The sequence below is a fragment of the Rhinopithecus bieti genome, unplaced genomic scaffold (assembly GCF_001698545.2).
Source record: "Rhinopithecus bieti isolate Rb0 unplaced genomic scaffold, ASM169854v2 scaffold_11964, whole genome shotgun sequence".
Lineage (NCBI taxonomy): Eukaryota > Metazoa > Chordata > Mammalia > Primates > Cercopithecidae > Rhinopithecus > Rhinopithecus bieti.
The window spans coordinates 7,170,418-7,194,827 of NW_016807677.1; the positions used below are offsets into that span (position 1 = coordinate 7,170,418).

The following is a 24,410-nucleotide window of genomic DNA, read 5'->3' on the forward strand; positions in this document are numbered from 1 at the left end:
ACTTTTTGATGGGGTTGTTTGTTTTTTTCTTGTAAATTTGTTTGAGTTCTTGGTAGGTTCTGGATATCAGCCCTTTGTCAGATGAGTAGATTGCAAAAATTTTCTCTCATTCTGTAGGTTGCCTGTTCACTCTGATGGTAGTTTCTTTTGCTGTGCAGAAGGTCTTTAGTTTGATTAGATCCCATTTGTCACTTTCGGCTTTTGTTGCCATTGCTTTTGGTGTTTTAGACATGAAGTCCTTGCCCATGCCGATGTCCTGAATGGTATTACCTAGGTTTTCTTCTAGGGTTTTTATGGTATTAGGTCTAACATTTAAGTCTCTAATCCATCTTGAATTAATTTTCGTATAAGGAGTAAGGAGGGTGACCAGCAGCAGGAGGAGAAAGAACATGGCGGGCGCATCGGGGCTCGGGACCGGCCCAGGAGCAGCGGGGGGAGATGGAGATGATTCGCTATACCCAATCGCGGTTTTAATCGACGAGCTCCGCAATGAAGACGTGCAGGTACTGGACTGAGCCGGGGGAGCCGAGGCAAGACCGGGTGGTCGCGTGGTAGAGAAGGGGGAAGGCCTGCGCCGCGGTGGGGGTGGCCGGGGTACTGAATAAGCCGGACTCGTAGCAGAAACTTAAAGGGGAGGCAGGGAAAGCTCTGCCAGGGGCTGTGGTGACACGCCTCGACCCTCCCGGGGACCTCTCTAGTACCCCTGCTTCGGACCCCCTAAGGGGTCCGCCTGGAGCCTTGCCTTTCCAGGGCGGTTGTCGGGGAACCCGCTTCCCGCCTGGGCGCCCTATCCGGGCCGTGAGGTGGCTGCGCCTCGTAGGCGAGGGAGCTGGAGAAGCGCGGTGCCGGGCCGAGACGGGGCTGGAGCGGCTGAGGGGCGCAGGATGCCCAGAAGCCCTTTGAAGTGCCTCGGAATCCCTTCATCTGGGCTTGGAACTGGCTCGTCTTCTTGGGTTGAAAGAGGGGGTGGGAAGGCCGATTAACCTGGACAAGTCGTTGTATCAGCTCTGCGGGAACTTTTCTTTGAAACCACAGGCGTTGTATTCAACCATTTCACCTGCTTCACCACTGCCAAAGTGCTCTCTTTTTAAGGTTATCTTACTTCCTGGGTGTTGTATTGTCTTTCATTCATTTCTCTTCCGGGCCCTTCTGAGTGTTTCTCCTAGGAAATCTTCCGCCGGCTAGTGAGGCCGAGTTACACTCCTCCGTCCTATGAGGTTCCTTAACAGTAAAATCTAAGTGAAAGGCTATCTTCATTCTTACCGCTGTGTCATTATTTCACCTGTTAGTACCTTTTGTCTTTTGATCTAAATTCAACCGTTTCTTTACATTGTTCTTCTTTCTACTTTCTTTTCTGAAGCTCCGACTCAACAGTATTAAGAAGTTATCAACAATTGCCCTAGCACTTGGAGTAGAAAGGACGCGAAGTGAATTGTTGCCATTCCTTACAGGTATGTGAAGCTTTGTTTAAAGAAAGGCAGGGACATTCCATTTTCCAGGGACTTTCAACACTGACTTTTTTAGAGTTTGTTACCCACATTAAAATGAGCCAGGTGCTTTCTGTGCAAAAGAAACAGAACAGAGGATATTACTAGTTGTGGTTAGATATATTCAAACATCAACCATTTAGCTGTTGGGAAAATAATTGATATGGGAGTATGAGTTTCTAATTCGTTGTACAAAACAGATCCAGGAAGATGGTTGATTGAGGAGAAGGAAGAAAATGCTGTTAGGATCTTGACTGGGCCACCTTACCGGTCGCATAGTGAATCTGTTCCTAGTTTTGTGTCAGTGTCCAGCTATGTGAGAGCTATCCATGTTGATGAGTCCCTGTTGTCACTTCCAGATACAATTTATGATGAAGATGAGGTACTATTAGCTCTTGCTGAGCAGCTGGGAAATTTCACTGGCCTAGTGGGAGGTCCTGACTTTGCCCACTGTCTGCTGGTGAGTATTTATAAGCTGCCTACCCTCCTAGAACTTTTGCAGTATAAATGATACACAGTTTGGTGATAGACACACTGCAGCATTTTTTATGCAGATCTTTTTATGGGCAGATAGTCATGTTAGTCATTGAGAGAAGAAATACTATAGGCACTTTGGACTCAACCCCTTCTTTTTTTTCTGTGAATAAGAGAACTTCGTCCTTCTTTTCTGCATCTGTAGACTTATTAGTTTAGATGGAGGTAAAAAAAGGATTTGATTGTTTTTATGGTTCCCCCCATGATGTTGGAAACCTTAATTCTCACCTGGCAGCATTTTGTCTTTGTCAGTGTAACTTTTGCTTCTGACTTTCTGAGTTTGATGAATTTGGTTCAATTTAATTGACATTTATTGAGAGTCTACTTTACCAGAAACATCGTAATTTACAATGTTAATGTTGAAGAAGACCAATGTGAGGAGGGGGCTTGGTGGCACAAGCCTGTAGTACCAGCTACTTAGGAGGCTGAGATGGGAGGATCACTTGAGCCCAGGAGTTTGAATCCACCCTGGGCAACATAGTGAGATCCCCATCTCCTAAAAAAAAGGAAAATGACCGCCAAAGTGAATTGAATGAGGTTCCTTGCCTTTATGTGTCAGCAAATAATTACTGTGCAGTCTTAAATGGAAAGATGTAAGTACCTACAAAATACCCTACCCACGTAATAGAGGGGAGAAAGGGGTTCACTCAGGGTGATCAGGGAAGACCTTGGGAGATGATGTCTGAACTAGGTTTTAAAGGATGACCAGGAATTCAACAGATGGACAAGGTAGGGATGTATGCATCAGGGCTTTCAATACTGGCTAGTAATACTGATTCTGGTGATTTCTATCTCTAGTTCTGGTTTTTCCATGGAACTCCTGAGGTAGATTGATTAATAGATAAGTATGAATATATAGATATAGATACATATATTTCTATGTATACAGGCCTATGCTTTTTTCTACTTGAATGTCAAACAGGTATTTCAAACTTAACATACCTGAAACAAAACTTAGCTTTATCCCCCAAATACACTTCTCATTTAGTTGTTCCACTTCAGTAAATGGTATCACTATCTTCCCAGTTGGACAAGCCAAAACCTAGAATATATTCTTGAATTCTCTTTCCCTTGTTCCCCACATCTAATCCATTAGTAATTCCTATAGAGTCTGCGTATATTTCAAATCAGTCCACTTTCTTCCATCCCTCGTATTACCAGCCTAGTCCAGACCATCATCTTTCCTCTAGATTGCTGTAGTAGCTTCCTAACGATGCTTTCCACTCTTGTCTCTCACCCGACCCTTACAGTTCACGTCACCCAGCAGATGGCTCACTCTCTGCCATAGCTCTTAGAAAATCCAAATTCTGTACCTTAGCTTATAAGGCTTTTTATGACCTGCCTCTGTAGGATTATCATATGCCCAGTGGTACTGCATGAGAAGAGGTCACAGTAGGCAGGGACAGAGCGCAAAAGGCCTTGATAATCTCTTACATTCACATTGGTCAACTTTCTGTTCTTTGAACTAACCTAGCTCATTATTCCCTTAAGGCCTTTGCCCTAGGTCTTCCCTCTAATGAAAAGCTCTTTCAAGCTTTCTGTGCCTGGCTCCTTGTCATTCATGGATCTACTTCAATGCATCTCCTCAGGGAGGTTTTCCCTAACCACTCGACTTGAAATAGCCTCCCAGTCATCCCTTACCACATCATCCTACTCCTTTTTTCTGTAGAGTATTCATCACCATTTACTTGTTTTCTTGATTGATTGTTGTCTCACTCCATTAGAATTTAAATGCCACTAGAGTGAGGAAGCTTGTCTGCTTTGTTTCTTCTGTGTGCAATGTTAGATGCAACAATAATCATGTATTGAGAAAATGAATTTCAGAGGCTTGGAAGCATGAAACAGACTGGGTTCAAAACTGGAGTGTGGCTGGGTGTGGTGGCTCACACCTGTAATCCTTGCCTTGGGAGGCCAAAGCAGCAGGAGGATTGCTTGAGGCCAGGAGTTCAAGACCAGCTTGGGCAACATTGTGAGACCCCAACTCTTAAAAAAAAAATCACAAGGTCAGGAGATGGAGACCATCCTGGCTAACACGGTGAAACCCTGTCTCTACTAAAAAGTACAAAAAACTAGCCGGGCGAGGTGGCAGGCGCCTGTAGTCCCAGCTACTCGGGAGGCTGAGGCAGGAGAATGGTGTGAACCCGGGAGGCGGAGCTTGCAGTGAGCTGAGATCCGGCCACTGCACTCCAGCTTGGGCGACAGAGCGAGACTCCGTCTCAAAAAAAAAAAAAAAAAAAAAAAAATAGCTGGGCATGGTGGCATGTGTCTGTAGTCCTAGCTACTCGGGAGGCTGAGGCAGAAGGACGAGGAGTCTGAGGCTGCACTGAACCATGATTGTGCCACTGCACTTTAGCCTGGGCAACAGAGCAAGACCCTGTCTCTTAAAGAAAAAAAAAGAACTGCTGGAATGTGAAGTGTTGAGGTTGGGTAGGCAGAGTGGTCATCAAGGGCCAGGCAGAGTTCAAATCAAGAGACCACTCATAAGCAATTCTCAGGAGCATGGCCTCATCCTGTGGTAATGATAGCTATTATCCAGTGGTACTGCAGGAGAGGGGGTTACAGTAGACAGGGGACAGATCAAGAAATGCCTTGGCAAGTGAGAAACAGTATCTTTTTAATGGGTTTCTGAAATACCTTATAGGAAAGCTGAATACTCTCTACCTGTGTGTATCAAACAATTTTTAAAATATATTATTAGACACACTTCTTTTCTTTAACTCATTATGCTTCTGTTTCATTCTTGGTTAGTTCTATATGTGGGTTTTATGCTTTAAAATCTGTAGCTCATGGCATCTGTAGAATCTACCTGGACTACATGCAAACTCAGTAAGGCAGAGGTTCAGAGAGCCAGCGTGTTTACACTTTTTACTAGGCCATGCCATATTCAGTTACTGCTCCTAATCCGGATCATCCACCCTGTTTGGCCTCTTCTGTTTCTAAAGCTGTAAGCAAGGTGTCCTATCATCTCTGTACTTTTCTTTTTTTTTTTTGAGACCAGAGTCTCACTCTGTCACCCAGGCTCAAGTGCAGTGGCACAATCTCAGCTCACTACAACCTCCGCCTCCTGGGTTCAAGCGATTCTCATGCCTCAGCCTCCTGAGTAGCTGGGATTACAGGCATGTGCCACCATGTCTGGCTAATTTTTGTATTTTTTGGTAGAGACAGGGTTGCACCATGTTGGCCAGGCTGGTCTCGAACTCCTGACCTCAGTGATCTGCCCACCTCGGCCTCCCGAGGCCTGGGATTACAAGCGTGAGCTACCTTGCCCGGCCAGTCTCTGTAGTTTTCACTTGATTGTTCTGTCAGAAACTCCTTCCTGCCCTATGGCTAATGGAAAGTTGCTGAATGTGTTCTGAAAAAAGCAATTTTGTACTCAGCATTTTGTAGGTTGGATAAAAGGATGGAATGGAGATGGTGGATAAGCGTTGCTTACACCTCTGGGAGTGGTAGAATGATACTGAAAAGGCTGTGGACTCAGTGACCTGACAAGCTGTTATCCTGTATTTGTGGTGCCTAATGTTGGTCATATTTTTGTACTTACTCTTGAGGAAATACACAGGATCCTGTCTGAATTTGGCTGTGTATCTTTTAAACCTAGTGATTCAGCTCACAGTAATATTAATATTGTGTCAAGTCTCTTACACTGTGTCATTTGTAGACACCATCTGGGAATTGCCATCTGGGACATGAGATCTTGGCTTTTCTACAGAAGTCGTGTCTTCAGGTTGGCCGCACCATATGTTATCACTGTGTGAGCTGAAAGTAACCATTTGGTATGATGCAGCTAACATTCTGGTTACGTGTACCACCTCCCTTCAGTCACTTTAAAAGGTGATTATCGGTTTCTAATCTGATTCAATAAGTGTTCTTCTCTGGTTTTCCTTTTTAATCCATTCAGCCTCCTTTGGAAAATCTGGCAACTGTGGAAGAGACTGTTGTTCGTGACAAGGCTGTGGAGTCCCTGAGACAGATCTCCCAGGAGCATACTCCTGTTGCTCTGGAAGCTTATTTTGTACCTCTGGTGAAACGCCTAGCAAGTGGGGATTGGTTCACCTCTCGCACGTCTGCATGTGGTTTGTTCAGCGTTTGCTATCCCAGGGCATCAAATGCTGTTAAAGCAGAAATCAGACAGTAAGCTCTGGTGTTTTTTTGCTTTGTTAAAGCAGAAATCAGACAGTAAGCTATGAGTTATTTGGGATTACTGGGGACTTGTAGCTGATAGTTTACATAGTACATTGTTACCAATGAGTGGCTGATACTAGGATAGTAGGTTTTATGATATCTTCCTTTTTTTTTTAAGAGATAAGGTCTTGCTCTGTTGCGCACGCTGGAGTGCGGTGGCACAATCATAGCTCACTGCAACCTTGAACTCTTGTGCTTAAGTGATCCTCCAGCCTCAGCCTCCAAGTAGCTAGGACTGCCGACATACACCACTGCACCTGGCTAATTTTTAAAAATTTTTTCTGGCTGGGTGCAGTGGCTCATGCTTGTAATCCCAGCACTTTGAGAGGCTGAGGTGGGAGGATTGCCTGAGCTCAGGAGTTCAAGGCTACCTTGAGCAACATAGTGAGACCTTGTCTCGACTAAAAAGAAAAAAGAAATTAGCTGGGCATGGTGGGACCCGCCTGTATTCCTGCTACTCAGAAGGCTGAGGTGGGAGGTTCACTTGAGCTCCCCCCAACAAAAAAAAATATTTTTTGGGTATAGATAGGGTCTTGCTATGTTGCCCAGTCTGCTTTCAATTCCTGGCCTCAAGCAATCCTCCTACCCGGGCCTCCCAAAGTGCTTTGATTACAGGTGTGAGGGACCATGTCTGGCCTGTGATGTCATTTTTTATTATTCAGTTGAATATGTTTTATTTTTGTTACTTCTATGACTAGAAGCCTAGTCACTGATTATTGTAAGATAAAACCTCTAATAGTCTGTCTATGTGTATGGGGGCAGGTTTAGTCAGTGTTATTTGATGGGAAATACCTTCATTGTTTTATGTTGCAGGCAATTCCGTTCCTTGTGCTCAGATGACACACCAATGGTACGACGTGCTGCTGCTTCCAAATTGGGTGAATTTGCAAAAGTTTTGGAATTAGACAGTGTGAAAAGTGAAATTGTTCCACTCTTCACTAATCTAGCTTCAGATGAACAGGTAAACTAACTCTTAGTATTTAACGGACACAGATATGCTCCTTTCCTCTAAATTTTCAGAATTTCTTTGGGGAGTTTTAGTTTTCTTGTTAGGATTCTTTTTGCAGAATTAGTGCTGATTCTGGCCTGGTTAAAGTGTAACATGCTCACCTCAGTGTTCTTATGTTTCTTTCTTAACCAGACCATGATTTCTCTTTTACATTAGCAGCTGTTAAAAGAGTGGGGAGTCAGAGAGGAAATGGGAGCCATAATTAGAAAGGAAGACCAAAGCTGCTTGGAGGGTAACATACCTTTGGGAATTGCTGGCTGTATTGTAATATGAGGGAGTAATGTTTCCTGGAATTTTTGACTTTTCAGATAAATAAGCTTAGAATGTGTTAGGAAAGCTATTTGACCCTCTGCTTCCTCTATAGTAGTATATGGGATTACTTCACATGATCGTATTTAAATCCGAAGATTTAGGTCTCTTTGGTGTAGAAATAACAATAAAACTAGCAAACATGTAAATGAAGTACTTAATTTTTCTCTGCCTTAAAGTAGTTATTTGTATTAAGTAATTCAGTGCTTACAACAGCCCCATGGGATAGCCCATTTTACACATTAGAAAACAAAGGCACAGAAAGTTTAAGTAACTTGCTCAAGTCTGCATAGTGGAGTCAGAATTTGAATCTAAGTGGTTTGGCTCCAGAATTTGTGCCCTTCACAGCTAGACTGTACTGCTGCTCTGTAATGGTGCTTAGGAGGATGAGCTCCCAGAGTTCCTAGACTCCAGAAGAGTCCTTTTGGGCTTTTAATTTGCTTGTTACCTGCCCTAAGATTGCTTCATGTGTACAGGACCACAAGCCCCCAGGACACATACTAATGAGTCTCATTTTCAGATCCTAAGTCTAAAGATCCAAATCCTATTTTCAAAATAATTTTAAAATTTATTTGAATTTTATTCTAATAATAAATGTACAAAATAAATGTATAACTTAATGAACTATTATAAGGTAATACCAGCTTGTTAACTATCACCTATGATAGGAGACATCATTTTCACAGCCACTATCCCAGAATCCCTCCATGGATTCCCTTTCAAACATAATCTCTTCCTTCCTCCTCCACTTGCCGCTCTGTTTCTTTAAGAGTACATTATCCTAACTTTTATGATAAATACAACCTTAGTTTTATTTGCATTTTTTTTTTTGACAGTCTCACTCTGTCACCAGGCTGGAGTGCAGTGGCGCAATCTTGGCTCCCTGCAACCTCTGCCTCCCGGGTTCAAGCGATTCTCCTGCCGCAGCCTCCTGAGTATCTGGGAGTACAGGCGCGTGCCACCACGCCCAGCTAACTTTTGTATTTTTAGTAGAGACGGGGTTTCATCACGTTGGGGTTTCATCATCAGGATGGTCTTGATCTCTTGACCTCGTGATCTGCCCACCTTGGCCTCCCAAAGTGCTGGGATTACAGGCATGAGCCACTGTGCCTGGCCTTCTTTGCACTTTTATTACCCAAATGTTATAGTTTAAAACAGTGCTTTTCAACAGAAATATAATGTAAGCTACCTGTTAATTTTAAGTTTTCTACTGGCCATGTTTTTAAAAGTAAAAAGAAATAGGTGAAATTAATATTTATATTCAACCAAAAATTTCCAAAATCTTATTATTTGAGTGTAAATTATGTGTACCAGCCACATTTCAAGTATTGGCATGAGATGATGATGGTAATAGGGTGGTAGTGAAGATGGAAAGGATCTGGATGTCAGTTTGGAAGTGGGATCAATAGGACTTAGTATTACTGGATTGGATGAAGGGGAGAGGAATCAAGATCCCCTAGATTGTTTGCTTGAGCACCTGGGTGGATGGTGGTGCCATCGTTAAGATGGAGAAAATTCTGGGAGGAGGAACAGGTATAGGAGAGAAAACGAAGTTCTGGAAGAAAAGTAATTTTTTTTTTTTTGAGATAGAGTTTTACTCTTGTCGCCTAGGCTGGAGTACAATGGCATGATCTCAGCTCACTGCAACCCCTGCCTCCCGGGTTCAAGTGATTCTCCTGCCTCAGCTTCCCGAATAGTTGGAATTATAGTCGCCTGCCACCACGCCCAGCTAATTTTTTCGTATTTTCAGTAGAGATGGAGTTTCACTATGTTGGGTAGGCTGGTCTCGAACTCCTGACCTTGTGATCTGCCCGCCTTGGCCTCCCAAAGTGCTGGGATTACAGGCGTGAGCCATCGCACCTGACCAGAGAAGTACTTTTTTAACAAATACGTATTAGCTTATATTTCAGTAGTTGATTAGCAGTCCCATGATTTAGCATCATTTTTGAAATCCAAAAATATCTGTGTAGTCACTACCAAGAACTTAGCCCTGCCTTTTTTAGCCTGTGCACTTGCCTACAGAGGAGTGTGTGTGTCTTTGGCATGTAGTCAGTTATTGTTGATATACAGTTTTTAAGATTTGTAATATTTTGGAAGTTGGAGTCACTGTTAATGTCTCTCAAGTGTATGTATGTGTATATACATAACTGTTACTGTACATACTTAAAATATTTTACCTATTTCTCCTGGGTGCTAATGTTTACATGTATTAAGATTCTACCTATATATGTATAATATACAAGTCTACAGTCTCAGTACTTTCTCACTGATTTTTCTTTTTTTTTCGTTTTTTTTTTTTTTTTTTTGAGTTGGAGTCTTGCTCTGTCACCCAGGCTGGAGTGCAGTGGCGTGATCTCGGCTCACTGCAGCCTCTGCCTCCTGGGTTCGAGCAATTCTGCTGCCTCAGCCTTCTGAGTATCTGGGATTACAGGCACGTGCCACCATGCCTGGCTAATTTTTGTATTTTTAGTAGAGATGGGGTTTCACCATGTTGGCCAGGCTGGTGTTGAACTCCTGACCTCAGGTGATCCACCTGCCTTGGCCTCCCAAAGTGCTGGGATTACAGGCGTGAGCCACCGCTCCTGGCCCCTCATTGATTTGTCTTAATTGTGTATTTTCCACTTGTTAAAGGACATAGGTGTCACGCTGACCTTGGCTGTTTACATTTGGAAAGTTGAGTTCATTAATCCCATACTTTCCTAATTTCTGTGTTTTTCTAGCCACAGCTTCCTCAAAGTTATTCTGTCCTTGATCTTCAACATTTAAATTCAACTGATTTTTGTTTTTGATTTCTAACTTTTAATTGTTCTGTGTGTTTCTTTCCAAGTCATCATCTTATGCTGCCTACACTCCTGTTACTGCCACCCTGATCTGAGTTTTTTGAAAACTGAGCTTCCTAAGTGATTTCCTTTACTCTTATTCTCTACCTTTGTCCTAATCTGTTATAAATAACTTGTACAAGTATTCTTTTCATTTTTATCCCTCAACTTTCTATTATAGTAAGGCTTTGAAGGCATCATTAAAATGGTTTTTTTTGTTGTTGTTTTTCAAATTTTAAAATTTTCATTTCCTTTTCCTTCATAGAAACTCGGCATTCTAGCCAAGGTAATTACTTTGCTGTTTACTCATAGTACAAAGTCATTTCTATCTTTATGACTTCAACATGCCGTTCCAGGCAAAGGGAGCAGCTCTTTCTTTTTTTTTTTTTTTTTTGAGACGGAGTCTCACTCTGTCGCCCAGGCTGGAGTGCGGTGGCGCAATCTCGGCTCACTGCAAGCTCCGCCTCCCAGGTTCACATCATTCTCCTACCTTAGCCTCCCAACTAGCTGGGACTACAGGCATCTGCCACCATGCCCGGCTAATTTTTTGTATTTTTAGTAGATTTAGTAGAGATGGGATTTCACTGTGTTAGCCAGGATGGTCTTGATCTCCTCACCTCGTGATCCGCTTGCCTCAGCCTCCCAAAATGTTGGCATTACAGGCGTGAGCCACTGCGCCCCGCCAGGAGCAGTTCTTTCAAGATGTAAATACATGGCCAGGCGTGGTGGCTTGTGCTTGTAATCCTAGCACTTTGGGAGGCCAAGGTGGGTGGATCATTTGAGGTCAGGAGTTTGAGACCAGCCTGGCCAACATGGTGAAACTCTGTCTCTACTAAAAATACAAAAATTAACTGGGCATGGTGGTGCATGCCTGTAATCCCAGCTACTCAGGAGGCTGAGTCAGGAGAATTGCTTCAGCCTGGGAGGCAGAGGTTGCAATGAGCCGAGATTGTACCACTACACTCCAATCTGGGTGACAGAGTGAGACCCTGTCTCAAAAAAAAAAAAAAAGATATCAAGACATGAAACTATATAAGGTGCGGCAGTCGTGGTAGTGTTTATTTTTTTAAACACCCGCACCACCCCATAGCAGTTCCCCGTGGGTCTCGGTAAATGTCTGAATTACAGAAATTTTGTTCCTTTAGGATTCAGTGCGCCTCCTAGCTGTGGAAGCTTGTGTCAGTATTGCCCAGTTACTGTCTCAGGATGACCTTGAGACTTTGGTGATGCCTACACTTCGACAAGCAGCAGAAGATAAATCTTGGCGAGTTCGCTATATGGTGGCTGACAAATTTTCAGAGGTAAAATGATTATTTTTAGGAACTAAGGAAATAAACCTGAACACCCATAGATTTGCTGTCGTATCCAAAGTTTCTGAATTCTTTTCAATGGGAAGTGTTGTGGCAAAAATATATACTTACAGATTGTGCAATTTTGTTTTGTTCTTGTTAATTCTTTTGTTAGTATACATTAAAACCCGTTCAAATTCTTTTATAGCTCCAGAAAGCCATGGGTCCTAAAATCACCCTAAATGACCTCATCCCCGCCTTTCAGAACCTACTTAAAGACTGTGAAGCTGAAGTCCGGGCGGCTGCTGCCCACAAAGTAAAAGGTTAAGGAGTTCAATTTATGTTGGAACATGTGTCGTTCATTTTGGTGCATTTCTTTTTAGTGAATTTTGCATGTTTTTTGTTCTAGAATATGTTTTTAAAATACATAGGGATGTTTTCATGTGGATGTGAAATGTCACATTGTCACATAAAGATAGTTCCTTTATGTTTAAAACCAATAAATCATTTTGTCTTGTTTTTGTAAAAAAAAAATGCTTTTCAGATTGGATTGGTGTGATACGCAATGGCATAAAGATTTCATGAAAAAAGTTCATTTAGAACAAGAGCTATTTTCCTTATTTGCTTAAACATATAATGTAATTGAAATTGTTGGCCGGGCACGGTGGCTCAAGCCTGTAATCCCAGCACTTTGGGAGGCCGAGACAGGCGGATCACGAGGTTAGGAGATCGAGACCATCCTGGCGAACACGGTGAAACCCCGTCTCTACTAAAAAATACAAAAAAACTAGCCGGGCGAGGTGGCAGGCGCCTGTAGTCCCAGCTACTCGGGAGGCTGAGGCAGGAGAATGGTGTGAACCCGGGAGGCAGAGTTTGCAGTGAGCTGAGATCCAGCCACTGCACTCCAACCTGGGTGACAGAGTGAGACTCCAGCTCCAAAAAAAAAAAAAAAAAGAAATTGTTGATAAACCTGGTTAAATGTCCTCATTTGGCTCTTTGTAAATGGCCCTGTGAAAGCATTCTTTTTTTCTATTTATCTTTTAGAACTTGGTGAGAACTTGCCCATTGAAGATAGAGAGACCATAATTATGAATCAGATTCTGCCCTATATAAAGGTAAACCTGACTTTAGTTTATTTTGTTTCACTCTGATTTGTATAAAGGTAAACCTTAATCTCATTTTTTTGTTTGTTTGTTTACCTTAAAGTTCTTTGAGTTTAAAGGTTGATAGGGAATGAATAGGGAAGATGTGTTAATGTGCAACATTGTTATTTATCACTTATTAGCCTATTGTAGTTGTAAAATGCTCTTTGGTGCCTAGGTTTATGTTATCTAACTAGTAGTCTGAGGAAACATTATCAATGAATCAATATTGAAATAGTGCTGTCTTTAAATTGCTTGGGGTCGGGCATGGTGGTGCATGCCCGTAATCCAAGCACTTTGGGAGGCTGAGGTGGGAGGATTTCTTGAGCCCAGGAGTTTGAGACCAGCCTGGGCAACATAGTGAGACCCCATTGCTACAAAAAATACAAAAATTAGTTGAGCCTGGTGGCATGCACCTGTAGTACCAGCTACTTGGGAGTCTGAGGTGGGAGGACTGCTTGAGCCCGGGAGGTTGAGATGGCAGTGAGCTATGATCATGCCACTGCACTCCAGCCTAGGTGACAGGGTGAGACCCTGTCTCAAAAAAAAAAAAAAAAAATTCAGGCCGTCTTGGTGGCTTACACCTGTAGTCCCAGCACTTTGAGAGGCCAAGGTAAGAGGATTACATGAACCCAGGAGTTCAAGACCAGCCCTGGCAATATAGTGAGAACCTGTCTCTACAAAAAATAAAAAAAATTAGCCAGGCCTGGTGGTGCATGTCTGTAGACCCAGCTACTCTGGAGGCTGAAGTGCTCCAGCTGGGAGGTTGAAGCTGCAGTGAGTCAAGGTCACACCACTGCACTCCAGCCTGGGCAGCAGAGGAAGACTCTGTCCCCCAGAATAATGGTATGGAAGTTTCTGTTGTCTTGTAATAAAGGCTTTTAATTTTGATTTTATTTTAGGAATTAGTATCTGATACCAATCCACATGTCAAATCGGCTCTAGCTTCTGTAATTATGGGATTGTCTACTATTTTGGGCAAAGAGAATACCATTGAACATCTTCTACCTCTTTTTTTAGCTCAGTTAAAGGATGAGGTAGGTCTTACTTTATGTTCTGTTGCCTTTGATAGTGATTTGATTTTGATTTGATTTTGGTTTGGGGTTTCACTAAAATAGAACCCCAAAAGAAAATGGATAAAAAAATCATAACTTATTTTAAACCAATGACAACACCTGTGATTTTGGTTAGAGGGTTATAGGTTCCTCAGAAAGTGGGCACAAGGACCCATTAAAGTAAACCTAGAAATGTCTGTCACCTTCACCTGACTTTTGTTTTATACTTCCTGGTTCCTTTAAAGCTAATGTGTCCTTGTTTAAAAAGTTTCTTTTATTTGAGTTTAAATATAGTATCCAAAATTATGATACCTAATATTTACTGAGTAATTACTGCGTACCAGGCATGAGCCTTAGTGCTTTGCATGTATTTTTACATGTAATTCTCACAACAATCCTATGAGGTAGGTCTTACTATTCCATTTTACAGATGAGAAAGTTGAGGCCCAGAGGGTTAAAGTAACTTGAGCAAGGTCTTTCAACAATGGCAGATCTGAAATTTGAGTGCATCTGATTTAATTCCAGAGATTATGCTCTTTACCATCTTATAGACTTTTCTTGTAGTCTTTAGTCTTACAGACTTTTCATTGAAATTTCTGATTAAGATCATTTATGTTCCTTGAGTTATTTATGTACTCTCTATTATTTCTTCAAGATTATCCTTTTTTTTTTTCACCTGAGTCAGTACTTTGTAATTTTAAAACTTACTTAGCAGTTTTTATCTTATCCTGACAGGAGACTGTTGGGCACAGTACTTGATTTTTATATGTGGTCTTTTGGGGCTTGTGTGCTTGCAGTGTCCTGAAGTTCGTTTGAATATCATCTCCAATTTGGATTGTGTAAATGAAGTGATTGGAATCCGTCAGCTCTCTCAGTCTCTCCTTCCTGCCATAGTGGAGCTGGCTGAAGATGCCAAATGGAGGGTCCGGCTGGCCATCATTGAGTATATGCCGCTGCTGGCAGGCCAGCTGGTGAGTATGTGTTGCTCCATGAACTGCAGGGTAGTGTCAAATAGTGACAACTTACCATGGCAAGTAGGAGGCCTAGTAGCCTGTATGCTTATGTTTGTTTAGATGCATGAAAGTATGGCCTTGTTCTTGTTACCTATGGGATGGTTTTTATGTTTATTAGTGCATACATTTCTTTTTTTTTAAGATGGAGTTTCACTCTTGTTCCCCAGGCTGGAGTGCAATGGTGCGATCTCAGCTCACTGCAACCTCCGCCTCCTGGATTTAAGTGATTCTCCTGCCTCAGCCTCCCAAGTAGCTGGGATTACAGGAATGTGCCACCACACCCAGCTAATTTTGTATTTTTAGTAGAGATGGGGTTTTACCACATTGGTCAGGCTGGTCTTGAATTCCTGACCTCAGGTGATTCACCCGCCTTGGCCTCCCAAAGTGCTGGGATTACAGGTGTGAGCCCCTGTACCCGGCCTGTTAGTGCATAAATTATAGGTTGAGTATCATCTAAATATGCTTGGGACCAGCATTTTTGGGACCAGAAGTGGATTTTGGAATATTTGTGTTATAAATACTTACTGGTTGAGCATCCCAAATTCAAAAATCCGAAGTCCAGAATGCTCCAATGAACATTTCCTTTGAGCATCATGTTGGTGCTCAAAAAGTTTTGGAGTTTGGAGCATTTCACATTTTGAATTTTTGGATTTGGGATGCTGAGTCTGTATTACAGAAACATATTTCACCTCATCACCACCGAAAAACAAAGCCATAGAATAATAAGATCAGTTTCTTGGCATATATAATGTAAATTTTATAATATTTAATGCCTTTGTGACTTAAGAAATATTTAACTGAGAAGAAAAGGGATTATGGTTTTAGGGTAAGTCTGATGTGACTTTTGCTCAGGGAAACTTCCTTGTTTGCCTTGTATTCTAAGTAAAATGTCCCTAGGTACCACTTGCCCTACGTTCTGATTAAAGGGAGGTGAGGAATCACCATATAAAAAAGAAGTACTGAAAGGCCGGACACAGTGGCTGACACCTGTAAACCCAGCACTTTGGGAGGCAGAGGCAGGCGAATCACTTGAGGCCAGGAGTTCCAGACCAGCCTGGCCAACATGGTGAAACCCCATCTCTACTAAAATTATAAAAATTAGCTGAACACGGAGGTACATGCCTGTAATCCCAGCTACTCGGGAGGCTAAGGCAGGAGAATCACTTGAACCCAGGAGGCGAAGGCTGCAGTGAGCCAAGATCACACTACTGCACTCCAGCCTGGGCAACAGAGTGAAACTTTGTGTCAAAAAAAAAAAAAAAGTTAGTATTTTGGTCAAAGTCCACATTATCACATTATCTGTTACTGTTTGAGTTTCATGATTAGTTTTACCCTAACTAATCCCATGTTAGATAAAATTTCAAAGCTGGGTTTTATAGCCATATCTTTTCCTTTTTTTGAGTAGGTGACCTTGACTGTTCTAAGTTTGATGTACCTTTATCCCTGTTGGTAGCACTTATTACAGAGTATTGTAATTGTTACAGTCTATTTGGAGAGATGGGTGATCTCTCAATGGTAGGGACTGTATTTTATTTCCAGTCCCTAACATAGTGCCCATAATTAATTAGGCACTTAACATTTTTTATTTTGGGGGGCAGGGTCTTGCTGTTGCCCAGGCTGGTCTCAAACTCGTGGCCTCAAACGATCCTCCTGCCTCAGCCTCCTGAGTAGCTGATAATAGGCATGAGCCACTATGCATGGCCAACATTTGTTGATTGTTGAGTATTTTTTGAGAAAGGTGTGTCAGTTTACTATTGACATCACTACAATTTGTTTCCCCTTCCTCACTCCCACTTCCATTCCTTTCAGGTCATGGCATATGGAATTTGTTTTTTCTTTTCTTGAACCCCTGAATTTATATTGTTAATTTTAGTACATTTAGTTTATGAACATGCATTTTGTGAATGTCTGTGGCATTATATGTTTTATAAAATTGAAAGTATCCGATTCTTTGAAAGGGATACCAGACATATTAGTGCATAGCGAATGGGATAAGGTGAAGTTATTTTGTCATCCTTTTCCTCTGTCACTCCAAAGTGCTATGGGTCATCTTCTCTTCACTGGTGATTGTCATGGATCTACTCTTCAGAGTGGAGAGGAGCAGTGGTTAACTGATTTGCTGAAGACCAAAACTGTCTGGAAGAGAGGCTGCATTTTAGTACCATTTCTTTTAACCTCTGCTCCTTCTAGACCTGGAAAGTTTCCCAGGGTTGCTAGCTCTATAGAGAGCAGTGTGAAAGCAAGGCAGATGGTGTCTTTGGCTGACTTACACCTGTCTGGCAGGGATAACATGCCTCGGTCATGAACATTTTGCTTTACAATTTTAACTGCTTGTTAGTATATATATTCTCCTTAATTTTCTTTATCTCTAAATATTTTTATATCAGATGGTCAATTTATAAAATTCTCTCAAGACTTTATGTATGACCTGGCTTGTGGACCATGGTAAGTAAGTATAAAATTAAACTGCAAAAACTGGAAAGTAGGCCAGGCGTAGTGGCTCGCGCTTGTAATCCCAGCACTTTGGGAGGCCAAGGTGGGTGGATCACGTGAGGTCAGGAGTTCGAGACCAACCTGACCAACATGGTGAAACCCCATCTTTACTATATAAAAGATTAGCCAGATGTGGTAGTGGGCGCCTGTTACTTGGGAGGCTACTTGGGAGGCTGAGGCAGGAGAATTGCTTGAACCCAGGAGGCGGAGGTTGCAGTGAGCTGACATTGCGCCGCTGCACTCCAGCCTGGGTGACGGAGAGAGATTCTATCTCAACAACAACAACAAACTGGAAAATAAAGGTTAATTAAAACTGAAGGAAAATTCTCAACCTGATATGAAAAAGAAATCTTGGCTGACGTAATCTAAGTGTATGCCAAGATTAGTTCATTAAGATCTTTTAATACAAAGCAATTTTGGGCCGGGTGTGGTGGCTCATGCCTGTAATCCCAGCACTTTGGGAGGCTGAGGCGGACGGATCACTTGAGTCAGAAGTTAAGAGACCAGCCTGGCCAACGTGGTGAAACCCCGTCTCTACTAAAAATGCAAAATTAGCTGGGCATGTGCTGCATGCCTGTAATCCCAGCTACTCGAGAGGCTGAGGCAGGAGAATCACTTGAACCCGGGAGGTGGAGGTTGCAGTGAGCTGAGATGGTGTCACTGTTCTCCAGCCTGGGCAATAGAGTGAGACCGCGTCTCAAAACAAAACAAAACAAAACAAAAAAAACAAACACTATTTTGTCTTAATAACTGTTTTCAAAGCACTGAAACATTATATTACCTCTCTTTATTTAAAATATAGAATCACAGTCAGGAACTTCTTAGAGTTCAAAGAAGCAAGACTTGTAAACGTGTAGACCCCAGAAGGGAGGCACTAGGAACGTATATGTCACAGCATTCTCCCATGTGGTGTGGAAGCCCCAGGGTGAGAGGACGGTGTAAATCGGCTCCCGGAGCCCATCCCCAACCTGCACTGAAGTGGCCACCTGTTGACCGTTGGGAGGAACAGGGCTGGGAGAGCAAGCCATGCCTGGGCTATATCCCCTGTAGTCCTGGGCCTGCTTTATTCTCCCTCCAGGGCTTTCTCCTGTTGTCTCAAAAATACTGTCTTTAATTGGGGGATATCTCCGCGTCTTGAGGTCAGTTGCTTTATCGCTAAGGATTTGTCATAATAGTAACCAAAAAGGGAAGAAAATTGAGAATTAGTAATATTACCGACAGGTGTTTTCCTGGGTAATTCATTTTTACAGGTAATCCAGATTTGCTTGGCAGACCATCCACAGTGCATTCTTCCTGCTCTTTTGCAGTGTTGTGACTGGCTTCTGGCCACCCTGTTCTCTTTCACCTAGCAGGGCCTATGCCAGCTCACGTATGCTTTTTGTTTGTTTGTTTATTATTTCCATCCAATAAAATAGATTTATGGTTTGTTTGTAATTCCCGTGTTTCCTTTCTGTCTCTTTCATGAATTCAGTTTATTTGAAAACAGCTTTTTTTAGCCTTCAGGTAATCTTGGTGTAATGTAAATAGACCATCTTTATTTCTGAATTTTGGCCAAGTATATTAATGGAATCTTCTGTATCTGTAGGGTGTGGAATTCTTTGATGAAAAGCTGAATTCTTTATGTATGGCTTGGCTTGTGGACCATGGTGAGTAGATAAAAACAAATTATTGAAAGCCCATATATCCATGATGTTCATACATATCCTTTTAGAAAGGAATCTCAATCTGACCAGATATTTTGCCTTAATACTGTGGGAATGAAGAAAGGCTCTAATTAAAGTTTAGTCTTCTGAATAGGAATTTGACATTTCTACCAATTTTTTTGTATCTTATATTTTATTTTCTCCATTAAACAATTTATTTGCATTATTTCTTACTCAGTCTATTACATTATCTTCAGACCATCTCTTTTATATATTTACTTACTCCTCCCTTATCTGAGGATCCTCTTTTTGACCATCCTGTAATTGGTGTCTTCAGCAGCTATACACTAGGTTGGATGGAGATTGGAATCAGATGAAAGGCCTGGGTGGGAGAAATAGCTACTTGGCTTTTTTGAGCTGACATAGAAGAGGAGATCCTCAGTGAGACAGTAGAGGATTCTTAGGTGTGGGAAACATTAGCTTTGCCATAGGGATAGAGAGGGCCTGGATTTCTGGTTTGGGTGAAAGGAAGACTTACTGCTTGTATTCTCACTGCTGCTGCTACAAAGCTAGGAGAGAGTGAGCTCAGGGCAGGTCAGATAGGACAGCAGGAATGAGCAGGTGACTTCCTGGTGAGGCTTGAGGTAGAGGTATATGTGTGTATCCCCTTGTGTGCCAGGCAGCAGTGGTGACAGATGGACCCTCTGCCAGGCCCCAGGTCCGGACTTGACAGCTTCAGTGTTGTCTTAGACCTGTTCCAGTGAGTGTGAGTGCCCCTATGGGGTCATGTGACATTGTCCTGGAGCTTTGATTCCATGTTTTGGTTTGGTGGATATAATATATATCCTGAGTCAGTTCCACAGTATCTTTTATATACTTTCTATACGTATTTAATACATCTCTTTGTTCATCTGTGGGTGCTTATGCCTGGAAATTTGGGAGGAATGAGGATATTTGTGTCTGCTTATACATGTAGGTGGTTTTGTTAAAGGCATATTTGCATCATATAGAGGATCATATGGTTAAGAGTGTGAAGAGGAAGGATGTGAAAAAATATGTGAAAATGTGTAAGGGCTTATATATGTGGGTATTTCCAGTGTTTTCAAACTGGATTGTAGACTTCTTTATTTCTCTTTTTCTTCTCTAAAGTTACCTTGTTGTGGCCTCTTTATTTCTTTTTAAATAAAACTTAAATTTGGCAAATCATAGGAAAGAAATACCGCTTTTTTTAAAAAGTTTATGTTATATCTGATAAATACTTAATGTTACTGGGAATGGTGCTTCCTAGCAGATCATTCTGTGCTTTTTTACATTTTATTTTACTTTAAGTTCTAGGATACATGCGCAGAACTTGCAGGTTTGTTACATAGGTATGCATGTGCCATGGTGGTTTGCTGCATCTATCAACCTGTCATCTAGGTTTTAAGCCCCACATGCATTAGGTGTTTGTTCTAATGCTCTCCCTCCCCTCACCCCCGATAGGCCTCAGTGTGTGATGTTCCCCTCCCTGTATCCATGTGTTCTCATTGTTCAACTCCCACTTATTAGTGAGAACATGTAGTGTTTGGTTTTCTGTTCCTGTGTTAGTTTGCTGAGGAAGATGGCTTCCAGCTTCATCCATGTCCCTGCAAAGGACATGAACTCATTCAATTTTTATGGCTACATAGTATTCCATGATGTATATGTGCCACGTTTTCTTTATCCAGTTCATCATTGATGGGCATTTGGGTTGGCTCCAAGTCATTCTATGCTTTCTTTAAAAGCTGGCAGTTTAGATTAAGGTGGTGTTTTATTTTGAGGAATTTTTAAAGTTCTAATATTCCACGAAGAATTAGATTCCTGACACTCTTTCTCTGTAAGATTGCCTTCTCTATGCAACTTGATTACTCCTTCCTCTTTTCTGATTTTCTCTTTCAGTTTGGGAGCAGGAGAAACCCGTGTTTATTTCACTGCAGCAGTATGCTGAAGTGGGGACTGCAAGAGTTCCATGAACCGGCTGGGCGCGGTGGCTCAAGCCTGTAATCCCAGCACTTTGGGAGGCCGAGACGGGCGGATCACGAGGTCAGGAGATCGAGACCATCCTGGCTAACACGGTGAAACCCCGTTTCTACTAAAAAAAAAAATGCAAAAAACTAGCCGGGCGAGGTGGCGGGCGTCTGTAGTCCCAGCTACTTGGGAGGCTGAGGCAGGAGAATGGTGTAAACCCGGGAGGCGGAGCTTGCAGTGAGCTGAGATCCGGCCACTGCACTCCAGCCTGGGCGACAGAGTGAGACTCTGTCTCAAAAAAAAAAAAAAAAAAAAAATTAATGAGAGGAGAAGACACAAATACTCTAGCTAGCTCCGCTTTAGGGGGAAGGACAGGGAAGGGTTTGGGCCAAAGACAAAGACTATGGATATGAAGGGAAGGAATCTGTATTACAGTAAAACAGTTGACTTGAGTTTGTTCCTTAGTGCGTCTGAGTCTTACCGCCAGGTTGCTTCTCCTGTAGACTGTCAGTTTAAGTGCTGATAATCAATTGTATGGTCACTTGTCTGTGCTGTCTTGCCTGTTCTCAACATCATTGCCCAGAAGGATCTATGAATAGAAAAAGTTGACTATTTCTTGGTTGGAGGCTTCTATAAATTGCCTAGGACTGGGACTGTGGCTTGGATAGCTATTCCTGCCCTTCTATCATCCCAGGAAGGTTGGGCCCACCTGGGGGAGAGAAGTAGAATAAGGAATCAGTACCTACCACCCTTGATTTGTTAATCTGAGCCTACATTTTGAGTCTTACTGGATCTGTAGAGTGAAGTGACACCAGGCTTGTTTTTGTTCAGTGCTGTATATAGCAACTAATTGTGAGAGGATTGTAGCTCAGACCTTTATTATCTAGCTTTATATCTTTGATACATGATCAAAGGATATAGGGCATTATTAGATGTTAAGGCAGGCACATTGACTCAAAGACATTTGACATCTTGTTTCAACCTAAGCATTTTCATGGAGAGGAAGCAAGTCAGTCTGATGTTTGTATTTGCTGTTGTACAGATGACCACAGTGGCCTCTACAGCATTTCCTTGATGTCTTTCTCATTCTCAGTCAGTGTCGGTTCTCCATGATGTTGCTGGAATAATCTTGCTAAAATTCCACATTGGTCATCAGGTCACAAGCTTGCTTTAAAAACTCATCACTGCTTTTCCTAATCAAATCTAAGTCTTTCATAATGCTTTGTGGTCTGGGTCCACCCTAATTATCTAACTTCAGAGTCTCACAGGTTTCAGGTTTTCCCCTTGGTGTCCTGGATACATGCCTTTACCCTTTCTAGGAATTCCTCCCTGCTTCTCTCCACTTACACAGATCCTCCCAAATCTTCACTGCCCAGTGCAAGGATTCTTTCTGTGCTGAAGCCTTCCTAGACCTTCCCTGTTCACTCTTCTCTGCAGTGCTACAACCCTCACAGCCTTTACTACACAATGCCAGACTTCATTCTAATTGCTCTTACACCATGTGACTTCATGGAGCATGTTAGCTTTCATTTCTCTGATAAGAGCATATGACCTGTGAGGGAAAGTGTCTTCTGTATTCTTTCTGTAGCACATAGTAGACACTTGTATTTGTTAAATAATTGATGATGCATATAGTGAGCTCCTTGCATCCCTTTTCTGTGGATATGCACACTTGGAAACTGAGTTGGAGCTGAGCATGCTTGTCATTGCAGCATGATTACATGTGGCGTCTGATTGCAGAGAGGTTTTGCTTTTGGTCCACATGTGATGTTCATGTAAGTAAACTAGGTTATGCTTAAAAAACAATAAGCAGTATGAGAACACGTTTTTGCCCTCTTCTGCAGTATACGCCATCCGAGAAGCTGCCACCAACAACCTCATGAAACTAGTTCAGAAGTTTGGCACAGAGTGGGCCCAAAATACCATCGTTCCCAAAGTGTTAGTAATGGCAAATGATCCTAATTACTTGCATAGAATGACTACTTTATTCTGCATTAATGTAAGTATAACATAACTGTTATTGCTAAGCTTAGGCATTAAAGCAAAATTATTCATGGCTATTTCTGAATTCTCAATATACTGTCTTCTATTTGGAATATATGTCTTGTATTGATTAATTGGAATACAGGAGATGAGAGAAAATGTCAGTTTTAAAATTCATGTTAAAATCTACAGTATTGGCCGGGCACAGTGGCTCACGCCTGTAATCCAGCACTTTGGGAGGCTGAGGCGGGGAGATCACCTGAGGTCAGGAGTTTGAGACTAGCCTGGTCAACATGGCGAAACCCTGTCTCTACTAAAAATACAAAAATTAGCCGGGTGTGGTGGTGTGCGCCTGTAGTTCCAGCTACTTGGGAGGCTGAGGCAGGAGAATCCCTTGAACCTTGGGCAGGAGGCGGAGGGTGCAGAGGTTGCAGTGAGTTGAGATCGCGCCACTACACTCCAGTTTGGGCAACAGAGCAAAACTCCGTCTGAAAAAAAAAAAACAAACTACAGTATTTAAAAAGTGCAACAACTTATTTGTGAATTCTGGTCTAATTCTCTGATCATTTGAATGATTCCTGTGTCTCCCACTCAGCTGCTCAAACTAGAAATATTTTCCTATTGGTCAATTATTTTCTTATTAAATATTAATTTGTTTCATTAAATTTTGGAATTTTTTTAAAAGTATTTTAAATGTGCCATCTTATTTATTTTTCTAGGCACTGTCTGAGGCCTGTGGTCAGGAAATAACCACTAAGCAAATGCTGCCCATCGTATTAAAAATGGCAGGAGACCAAGTAGCAAATGTTCGCTTCAATGTGGCCAAATCTCTACAAAAAATTGGACCAATTCTAGATACCAAGTAAGATTTTAGTGTTTAGTCTTGTTTTAAAAGCGTATTTTAAATTTTACCTTATAGTGGGGAGTAATTAGCTAAAATTAACTTCAGGGATTTTCACTTTGCCTAAGATCTGGATTTGCTTAAAGAAAATAATTACTAACTGATTTTGAGGATGTCCACTATGACTTTTATATTTAAGCTCTATATATGTCAGATCATTGTCTGAAACTGATTTTGCTGAGAATTCTTTAGACATTATTTTGTGTATTTGTCAAGTTTATAAATGTTTTTAAATTTTTTTTAAATTTTAACAATGACCATAAACCATATACACCAGAAAGGATTTCTATCGCCCATTAGACTGTCTTTCACAGATAATACTTTTGAATGTCAGTGCTTTACAGGGAGAAGTTAAACCAGTACTACAGAAGTTAGGTCAAGATGAAGACATGGATGTCAAATACTTTGCACAGGAAGCTATAAGTGGTATGTATTTCCTTCTTTTGCCTTGCAGCTTATGCCTTGGTTAGTGGGGATTTATCTCTATTATGTGAGAGGTGTTAAGTGGGTAGGATGATAAGTATTATGGGAAACAGGGAGGGTGGTAAGTTCTTGGAATGCTGGT

The 24,410-nt window shown here is 41.9% G+C and overlaps 1 protein-coding gene across 4 annotated transcripts in view; it reads left to right on the forward strand.

The window, feature by feature from the left end:
* Positions 1–363: 363 nt before the first annotated feature.
* Positions 364–24,410, forward strand: part of PPP2R1B (protein phosphatase 2 scaffold subunit Abeta) — a 53,017-nt gene continuing 28,970 nt past the window's right edge. For all 4 annotated transcript variants that reach the window (XM_017883241.1, XM_017883240.1, XM_017883242.1 and 1 more), the window contains exons 1-14: positions 364–503; positions 1,361–1,451; positions 1,847–1,947; positions 5,920–6,152; positions 7,017–7,164; positions 11,486–11,641; positions 11,838–11,952; positions 12,674–12,744; positions 13,674–13,808; positions 14,624–14,797; positions 18,918–18,978; positions 22,806–22,960; positions 23,664–23,806; positions 24,180–24,271. In XM_017883241.1, coding sequence (XP_017738730.1) covers positions 390–503; positions 1,361–1,451; positions 1,847–1,947; positions 5,920–6,152; positions 7,017–7,164; positions 11,486–11,641; positions 11,838–11,952; positions 12,674–12,744; positions 13,674–13,808; positions 14,624–14,797; positions 18,918–18,978; positions 22,806–22,960; positions 23,664–23,806; positions 24,180–24,271 — 1,789 coding nt within the window. In that variant the 5' untranslated portion in view covers positions 364–389. The remainder of the gene's footprint in view (positions 504–1,360; positions 1,452–1,846; positions 1,948–5,919; positions 6,153–7,016; positions 7,165–11,485; positions 11,642–11,837; positions 11,953–12,673; positions 12,745–13,673; positions 13,809–14,623; positions 14,798–18,917; positions 18,979–22,805; positions 22,961–23,663; positions 23,807–24,179; positions 24,272–24,410) is intronic.